The 10,334-nt window shown below is 41.5% G+C and overlaps 1 protein-coding gene across 1 annotated transcript; it reads right to left on the bottom strand.

The window, feature by feature from the left end:
- Positions 1–893: 893 nt before the first annotated feature.
- Positions 894–8,785, bottom strand: LOC308160154 (uncharacterized protein). The gene is made up of 9 exons (XM_080534044.1): positions 8,697–8,785; positions 8,035–8,134; positions 7,527–7,701; positions 6,594–6,742; positions 6,160–6,336; positions 4,447–4,557; positions 3,610–3,696; positions 2,498–2,645; positions 894–1,715 (listed from the first exon to the last, which is right to left on the bottom strand). Exons 1-9 carry the CDS (start codon positions 8,708–8,710, stop codon positions 1,693–1,695), a joined length of 984 nt encoding a protein of 327 aa, XP_080390170.1. The 5' UTR covers positions 8,711–8,785; the 3' UTR covers positions 894–1,692.
- Between the last annotated feature and the right edge of the window lie 1,549 nt (positions 8,786–10,334).

The raw sequence follows: 10,334 nt of genomic DNA, 5'->3' as shown, positions 1-10,334 counted from the left end.
CAGTGTGTTATCTCTGTGGATCCTTTTGAACGAGGGACCTTGTTTCTATGAAGCTCTGTCAAGTCTTCTCTCCAAGTGCTATCACTTTAAACTTTAACTGTTTTTTGTAGACCTCTTCTATAACTGAGAGCCTGTAACCTCTAACTTTTGTAATGGCAAGTTTGTAAATACTGTTTCTGAAATGAATTCTGCTATTTTTCCAGAGCACTTTAATAAACAAAGATAAACCTATGAATTGTGGAAGAATTGAGAGCAAAAAGGGTGAGCTGTGTCACATTCAGATACAGCTTTCATGCACCTCATTCATGGTCGAAAATAACTTCAGACCTCCTTATCCATATCCATGTAAAACAACCAAAGGGTATTCAAAGGCATGTGACCGATCTCGACACCAGTGGGTATTCCATCAACGTTGCTAAAGACTGGCAAGACTTATCAAAATAAGCCTGGATTTTCCTTTAGTGACGTTGATGGAATACCCCCCAACTTATAGAAAGCTCTTTTGGGAATCAAAACAACTCTTCAACTGAACGTTCTTTATCATGTGATCTGTGTTTATTGATCGTTCATGGCTTATCACAGGCATTTATCAATATTTATTTCAAAGCTTAAATTCTACACACTGGACCTTTCTAAGTACAGTAACAAGGAAAACATAATAATAATAATAATAACTTTTATTTGTATAGCGCTTTTCCTGCAAACGTTGCAGCTCAAAGTGCTAATATATGACCAACCTATTTGTTATTGTGTATTATTTTACCCATTGAATATTTGAGGAAGTGATTGTGCTTTCACAAGATGGCAGCTCTGTTCCTGCAATCTGGAGGATTAAGCAACAAAGAAGTTGACTGCAACAGTTTTGTTTTCACATTTTATTGAAAATCGTCAGTTTACAAAAATGCAATGTTTAGTAGTCAAGCAAATGACAGAGCAGCAGACATTTTAGTTGTAGGTGTTAGCTGGCTCCAAACGATTTCCTGATCAATTTGATAGATTTAAGATCAAATTTAAATTAAAATAAGATATTTCTTGCAGTACACCCCTAACACCCAACTGTAAACAAGTAGAAAAATGAAAGTGTCAAGTATTATAAGAATATATAAAAATGTATATAAAAGAAGAATAGATCTGAAGTCGTCATTCAAAGACTTATGTACAATGAACAGATACATAATTTCTTTTTCAAATAATAAAACCGTTAAAAAAGAATATAACAATACTATTCGTACTGTCCTACCAATCCGATTTTTTGTTGTATCAACCAGCCACTTAAAATAGTAGATAAAACCGATCATAACAGAAAGATTATAATAACAGCAAATTTACCATAAAAGGAAATCTTATACTGGATAATATTCCTATGTAAACGTTAATACACATCTTAACTGAAGTAACTGAAACAGCAACATTTTCAGAGGTTGATTTCATTGAAAGAGGATCAGGATAGGCATTAAATTAATTAACATAAAATAGAGATTTTTATCTGTTAGTGTAAAATCATTAATACTTTCTGTCACATATTCGGGATAAGAATCATATTTCCAGTGTAAACAGACCAGTCAGTGGATTGCATTTGAACATAAAATGTTGATTAGAACGAGAGCTGTTATAAAATGACTAAGCAATTGTTAGAAAGAGCGCGTCCATCTTGAGTAACACATTTGGCTACATCCTCCACACAGCAACACTTTATTGGTTGTCCGCTGCGAACACTGGAGAGAGAGAGAGAGACAGACAGACATACAAACAGAGAGAGAGAGAGAGCATTTTTTATATCTTCATTCTCTGCTGCCTCCTAGTTAAAGCTCTGTTTCACGATATACAAGTTGCAAGTTCTTGAAATGCATGTCCTACTAATAACTTAAGGCTGTGTCGGAAAAAAAATACTTGTTAGTTTGTTAGAAGTTATTTTAAGTTTATTTTGACTAGTATGAGTCTTGTTTTCATCTAATCTGCGTATATTATGGATCTAACCAGGGCCAATTGCTGCCAAATTTGACATGGTGATGATCTCTTCAACTAGGATGCGCTTCAGTTCTCTACCCTTCATCCAGAAGTGTGTACTCATACACTCCCCCTCATGGACTTAAAAGGAACGTACTGGTGTATGGTGGACACTCTCCAGCCATGCTTACGTCAATACAATGCTTTTAAATGCATGAGGTGAAGTGCCTGAGTGCAGTTTTGCGTGAAGGGCAATCATTGGAACACTGTGTTTTGTTTTGTTTTTTTGATGTGTTTTTAGGGCATTTCTGCTTCATTGGGATAGAGACAGTAGAGATTGACAGGAAGGATGGTTGAGAGAGAGAGTGAGAGAGAGTCATCACTTTAGTTTTTAGTTTTGTGTTGTATTCGTTGTTATTGTTTGTATTGTGTTTGATTTGTGATAATAACATGTTCATAATAATACTAAATTGATCCCCCCCCCCCCCAAAAAAAAAAAGTACAGAAAAAGGTGAGGGAAGGAAGGAAGGGGACAGCAGGCAGTACTCACTCCTCTCCCTCAGGCCCTGGCCAAAGCTGCGCACCAGTCTGAAGAGGGCCCAGAACAGCACGGCTTTGATCAGGACTGACGTCACGGCCCCGGTGACAGCGGCCGCCTCCAGGGTGTACACCTTGTCTTCGTTCCATTTCATGACGATCTGAAATCAGAGGTCAGAGTTCAAACCAAGTCCACCTACTGGGCAAAATAGACCCTTGATAGATAGATCTTACATGTTATCCCTCCTCTCTCTCTCACTCATCCTTCCTGTCAATCTCTACTGTCTCTATCCTCCTCTCTCTCTCTCTCTCTCACTCATCCTTCCTGTCAATCTCTACTGTCTCTATCCTCCTCTCTCTCTCACCCATCCTTCCTGTCAATCTCTACTGTCTCTATCCTCCTCTCTCTCTCTCACTCATCCTTCCTGTCAATCTCTACTGTCTCTATCCTCTCTCTCTCTCACCCATCCTTCCTGTCAATCTCTACTGTCTCTATCCTCCTCTCTCTCTCTCTCACTCATCCTTCCTGTCAATCTCTACTGTCTCTATCCTCCTCTCTCTCTCTCTCACTCATCCTTCCTGTCAATCTCTACTGTCTCTATCCTCCTCTCTCTCTCTCACCCATCCTTCCTGTCAATCTCCACTGTCTCTATCCTCCTCTCTCTCTCACCCATCCTTCCTGTCAATCTCTACTGTCTCTATCCTCCTCTCTCTCACCCATCCTTCCTGTCAATCTCTACAGTCTCTCTCTCACCCATCCTCCCTGCCAATCTCTACTATCTCTCTCTCTCACCCATCCTTCCTGTCAATCTCTACTGTCTCTATCCTCCTCTCTCTCTCACCCATCCTTCCTGTCAATCTCTACAGTCTCTCTCTCACCCATCCTCCCTGCCAATCTCTACTATCTCTCTCTCTCACCCATCCTTCCTGTCAATCTCTACTGTCTCTATCCTCCTCTCTCTCTCACCCATCCTTCCTGTCAATCTCTACTGTCTCTATCCCAATAAAAGCAGAAATGCCCTAAAATATATATATATTAAAAAAGTGGAAGTCCACCTACTAACCCAATCACATATCCAAAGGCATGTTTTGGTATTAATTCTACCAATAGTTTTCACAACTCACCTGGTACATCAGATAGACAGAATAGGCGACCTCAAGCACATTCTGAAGGATGAAGATCCAAACCAGGCGCTTGGCTTCTTTTAAAACCTGAAACAGGGCCAACAGCAGTTAAGGTTACCATACCATCCACCATGTTTTAACCTGTTAAAGATCCTGTACAATTAGCCTAAAACGCCTATCCAAGGTATACCCAAAGTAAATAGTTATGGTGAAACTGTGGCTATAGTGAAACTGAAACAGATACGTGGATGTTTGGCACATAATTTGAAATCCAGTCCATCAGTCGGGTTTTCCAGGTTTTTGATGGAAAAAAAGTTGCTTGGCCCAAATATTTCACTGGAAGACCAGACCTTTGGCAATGTAAACAAACCGTTGTTGTCGGAATGTTATCGATCGGCGGTCAACTATGAGTTCTCTATGAGTTTTATCAAATTTGTCAACGTAGTTTGTTTGTTGATGGTCTGACAGCGACGTCGATTGTGTCCGCTGTCTGTTGTGATTGTATCTTGAGATGGATTATTTGGCTCGAAGCGCAAGAATCAATCAGCTTTGAGAGGATGTAACGCATGACTACCTACGTAAACAAGGAAGCGTGTACAGGGCAAGACAATTTGCATGATTGCAAATGTTGATGTCTGATTGCTACACTCGCACCTGGGGGGTATTTCATCAACGTCGCTAAAGGAAAACCCAGCCTGGATTTTCCTTCAGCGATGTTGATTGATGTGGAATACCCCCTTGCCCCAGTACAACTCAACATTGTGTGTATGTGTACACACTACACACCGGACATTAGTTTCAATATGCCCTGAGGTGGCGTTAGTGGTGTCCACTCACTGCGATGGCCCCCACGGCCGCTGTGAGGCAGGCCCAGGCCACCCCGATGGCCAGGATGACGGTGCTGTTGAAGGACATGGTCGTCCCTGACGTCAGGATACAGAGGCACAGCTGACAGGTAAACACCAAAAACAAGACATCGTCTGAAAAGGCTCGAGAGCATGACAACACACGACAACACAGGCTATGTATGATCACTGCTGTCAGTCACTGGTGTTTTTTTTAATACTGTATGTCATTTGTCATGTCAGTTTTTTTTTTTTTTTTGCACATACGGTACCTCCTTTTACATAGCCACCACCATGTACCTGTACATACCAGACATACTGTGCATGTACAGTATGTACCTTAACTGTACATAGCTCATAGATTAGATTAGATCTATTGTCCCTAGGGGGAAATTCATTTTTTCACACCACTGTACAGTATACATATACAGCAGGGGTGCTCATTACGTCGATCGCGATCGACCGGTCGATCGCGAAGGTAGTGTGGGTAGATCACACGGCATTGGAAAAAAAAAAAAAAAAAAGTGAAAAAAAAAAGTTTTTTTTTTTTTTTTCCTGTGTGGTCCAGACGGGACGCCTCCCGTCTGGACCACACAGGAGAGGGCATCACTCAGCCCCGCGCCGCCTCACAACACACACACACACACACACACACAGACAAGCACACACACACACACACACACACACACACACACACACACACACACACAGACAGACAGACACAAGCACACACACATGCACACACAGACAGACAGACACACACACACACACACACACACAGACAGACAGACACACACAGACAGACAGACACACACACACACTCCGCCGCCCGGAGACGTCGATGGCACCTGGCTTGGCACTGGCCAGTCTGGTGTAAATCACTCAGAGCTCCTGAGTTAATGTTAATGTTAATGGACTACCAGTGTGAATATTTGTTATATAGTTTAATAAATCTCTTCTTTGATTTTGAAACAGTGTAGCGTGGCCTTAATTTGTTATTATTACAGTACATTTTTGTGTTCGCAGCAATGGCAATATGTTTTATTTGGTTGGTAGATCTTGTTGAGCTGGTAATTTGAAAAGTAGCTCACAAGCCTAAAAAGTGTGAGCACCCCTGATATACAGTATACATACAACAACATGTAACACAGACAACAACAGACAGTACTACACATGACAGATACATAAGTACACACACTCAGTGTGGTCTATTATTTAAGGCAACAATGGCTGCAGGGATCAGGCTTTTGCCAAAGCGAGCCCTTTTGCACCTTAGCGTTCTGTACCTACGCCCGGATGGCAGTGGGGCGAGGTACATACAGATTGAGTGGGTGGGTGGGTGATGTCCTGTTCTATTGTGGTTGCGATGCGTGAGATGGACCTGTTGTTTAGTGCTGTGAGGTTGGGTGTGGGGAGTCCAATTATCCTGGCAGCAGTGTTGGTGATGCGTGTGAGTTTGGCCCAGTTGATGACTGCAGGAGGAACAGTATAACTGTATATACTGTACCTCTAACTACCGTACTTTTCATACTGTACCTATCTCTATCATGTCTTTTTTTAATATCATGTTTTATATCACTATTTCCACTTCTGGTTAGATGCTAAACTGCATTTCGTTGTCTGGTACTTGTACTGCAATGACAATAAAGTTGAATCTATCTAATCTAATCTAATCTAATATGGCATGAGTGGAATGTGGTCCTACCTGAGCCTGAAGGTCAAAGGTCACCATGGAGAAGCACAGGTTGAGGAGGAAGTACTGGTCCTGTAGGCTCTCCAGAGCCCCGCCCACCCTGAAGGCCATCCTGTTGGGTCTCTGGATGAGCAGCGCCGTGCAGATGACGTGGGCCACGCCCACACACAGAATACCTACGAACCGCACCTGCCACGCAACAACAACACACAGTCACCATGGCAACTACACACAGAATACCTACGAACCGCACCTGCCACGCAACAACAACACACAGTCACCATGGCAACTACACACAGGATACCTACGAACCGTAGGTGATTATATAATGATTGGAGCACCTTGAGCTGCAAAGTTTGCAGGAAAAGTGCTATACAGATAAAAAGTTATTATTATTATTATTATTATTATTATTGATACAATATGTGAGACAGAAGGCAGCGTACCAGAAGCAGGCCCTTCCTGTCCTGGACAGGAAGCACGGTGAAGTTGACCACGGAGCGCGTCATCACCAGCAGCACGCTGAGCAGGAAGGCGATCAGCTCCTGTCTGTTCTCCTGTAGGATCGCCCGGGTGATGTAGTACATGCAGAACACTGGAGGAACACAGACACCATACCATGCACAACACATTATATGACTACTGGAACACTACCTGACTACTAGAACACTACCTGACTACTGGAACACTACCTGACTACTTCAACACTACCTGACTACTGGAACACTACCTGACTACTGGAACACTACCTGACTACTTGTACTGTATCATATCGCATTTCATCTTATTGTACTTTGCAAAAAAAATTGGTTCCAACTGGTTCTGCTGTAGTAAGACTAAAATCACGTTATCAGTTTATCACTTTATTATTACTTTATTATTACGTACTTTACTCTATTATTGTGATTTTGTATCTTGCTGCAATAGCAATATTGAAGAACCTAAGCCAAAGAATTGTACTCTTGTGTACTCGTACATTGGATGTAATCAAATAAATTCTGTTTCTGACACCATTAAAACTGATGTTACACATTGGCACTTACACATTGATTCAGTCATGGTGATGTAGCACATCACTTGTAATAAACTTCCCCAGAATAAAATGGAGTAAGGACAGTGGGAGGGAGGGTTAGGGAGGGTTTTCGGGGACTATCCCAACAGCGTTGGTGTAGGTAGGCTGCATCATCATTTCCCCATAGACACACAGTAATGAAAAGGTTAATCTGAGATTGGATAGCATTTCTTTTTCATCATGTGGCAAACATCTGGGAACTTCTGCTTTCTGTGAGGAGGTGGCCGGGGATGGTTGTGCTGATGTGGTCATACGGAAACTATCTGTTACCATGGTCACTAATGAAGGATCATGTCATGCCACTTACAAATTCCGACCAGCTGTATGAGGGACACAGTGAAGTCGTCCTCATAGTCCTCATACTCTCCCATACTCTGTTTGTAGATGTTGGTCAGAGTGAGGGCGAACAGGGCCGCCAGAGAGGAGATGGTGAAACAGAAGTAGAGCTTCACCAAACATGGCAGCTCTGACCACGGCTTTATCTGTGGAGGAGGAGGAGGAGGAGGAGGAGGAGGAGGAGGAGGAGGCATATGAGCTTCAGTCACAAAGACTGGTGTGGGCAGATATCAAACAAAGTCGCAAATTGCAAATTCCAGTGGAAAACAAAACAACATCTCGTAATATAGCCTACGGATTCATGTGATAAATGAAGGAATGTTTTTACATGACATGGTGTGATACAAAGAGCACTGCTTTTTTAAAAAGTGTGAATCTGGCAAAACCAGGGCAGCTCTTTAGAACATGCATGACATAAAGCAGATCAATATGGGGTCTCTCTGGGGTGGATAGGAGGGGAAACAGGGGCAGCATCTCACCGGGCCGCATGGCGTAGGGATCAGTTCCTGGTGTCTTGGTCTCAGGTTCGGGGAAGGGAAATCTGGCCCTTCTCCTCGTGACTGATTGTGCAACAGTGAACTGAAACACATAGTATAATATGTTGGACATTTGTTTGTCTTAAAGTGAAGTAGATATAAGCAAACTAGGTCTAGGCTTCAGGTTTATGACTTTTGTTTACTTACGTCACACTAGGTGTGGTAACTATGGGCCTAGTGTAAAGTAGAGTAAAATGTGGTACATCCTGAAGCAATAATCAGACATGAGAGGTTGAGACACTGTCGAGACCACCTGTACAAATGTGTTGTAGAGTAGGCTACCTGAGGATGACCCTCCCACCGAGACTCCTCAGTTTTGCAACGACAGGGTCCTGAATGCACCCCCTTTTTTCCTTCTATATAGCACCACCCAGGTGCAGTGTTACAGTTACAGTATGGTACATACTCACATGACTGCACTGCAGTAGAGAGTAGTGGAACACTTTCAACTGACATAGGCCGACTATCAAAACGTGATACAATTGACTGATATGCATTTAAATGAAACCATAAGACCGAGATCAAGTGTTTTTTAGTTTTTTTTTGTGGCCAACGGGACACATCGGAACGACATACTTTTATTATCACCGTTATTATCAACTCACCTTATTTCGTCCATCTTGTATGTGAAATCGTGCACTTCTGGGTTGAACTACATTTCTGCACAATCATATGACTTACAGGTGATTTTTTTGTTTTCATTTCAGTTTCACATCTGCGTGGAGAGGGTTTACCAGGTAGAAAAGTCATCCCACCCATTTCCCGATGACAGGTTCCGTGTCATGCTGGGGTGCGTTCGGTGTTGCACAGTGTGATCACTACTGGTTTTAACAAACACTACTCGGGTGGAAGTGTTCGGCAGGGGCTTTGGTTGCGTATATTTATTTACCTGCATTTATAACCACTTTTAACTGCATTTATAACCACTTTTTTCTTTTTAAACCGGTATTACACACTCATAACATACAGTCATGTTAAATAACTGCCATATATTGAAAGCTGAAGCAATCCTGGAAAAAGGGGCAAAAGCACTTAGCTTAGGCTACTCCAAGGAGATTTTATGACACTTCTATAGCCAAAAAACAAAAATAAATCCAGGCGGAATGTTTGATTAATAATGAATAATAGGGTTAACATGGTTAAAGACGCTGGTTTAATAAAATATACCCACGGTTGACAACATTGCAATTGACAACACCTCAATAACATTAGAGATCTTGAACATAACCCTGGGGGTCGTACAGGGGAACCGATTGGGCCACATTTCCAAAACAGTAATGCAGAGTAACAACGTTTGGCCACAAGGAGGCATCAGCTGAATGTTTTTGGTCAAGATACAAAGTCCATAAATCCCACGCAAACTCCCGGTCCTTTTGGATTTTGGGGGACATATGAATTGTTTGAATATAAAAAAAAATAGAGCAACGACTAGGGGCTATGATTTCGACATTTTTTATCGAGCTGAGAAGCGACGTCACTTCTGTTTGGAGTTTATTTAAGGTGCGTTCGTAAATTTCCTCCATGAGCGCCGGAGCGCACACTGTGTCCAACGTCATAAAGGGACCAAGTAATTTGATTGGCCGAGAGGCGTTCCATGAGTGCTGATCACAGTTACAGAGCGAACTTACGAACGCAGCCTTTGTGTTCAACGAATGTTTACAGGAATTTCCCGGATTGTTAATCTAGCAATATCTTTAAAATGTACTAACTGAAAAAAACATACCATACCATAAACATCGCAACGGTTGCTCTTTAATAATACGAGTAATTACAATTAAGGATTAATCTTTGAAATAGTTTGTGAGCCTTTTCTCAACCTGTGTTCTCTAACTCCCCACCTACTTCTGGTCAATGTCAATTTATGTAAACGATTATTTCTTCAAAATAAAAGCGCCCACGTTAAACTTATTTAAGCATTTAGAAATACTGAGTTTCATCCATGAGGGATGTCAAACAAAGATGTATTGAAATCTTGTAAAAAAAAAAAAGTTCTGTAGGCCTACAGACCATTATTATTATTATTATGATTATTATTATTATTATGATTATTATGATGATTATTATTATGGGGCAATACCATTTCAAGACTAAGAACAATTACAAACGTTCTTCTGGGTTCAATACTATACCAGATATGGTTATGATTGATATATATTTGTTACGATGATTAGCATATTTATTGTTATCCCCATGACCCCTATTTACCATGTTTAAATGCAAAACAAAGTTGAACTTGGGGGCTC

The sequence above is a fragment of the Nansenia antarctica genome, assembly GCF_963989245.1.
Source record: "Nansenia antarctica genome assembly, chromosome: 6".
NCBI lineage: Eukaryota > Metazoa > Chordata > Actinopteri > Argentiniformes > Microstomatidae > Nansenia > Nansenia antarctica.
Note: the sequence above shows the minus strand (reverse complement) of the source record. Positions and strands in the feature narration are given on the sequence as shown.

Excerpts from the sequence above, each read along its gene's own strand:
- LOC308160154 (XM_080534044.1), bottom strand. Across the intron at positions 4,558-6,159 it reads CCTTTGACCTTCAGGCTCAG|CTGTGCCTCTGTATCCTGAC; the intron begins GTAGGACCACAT and ends TTTACCTGTCAG. Across the intron at positions 2,646-3,609 it reads CTGTCTATCTGATGTACCAG|ATCGTCATGAAATGGAACGA; the intron begins GTGAGTTGTGAA and ends CTCTGATTTCAG.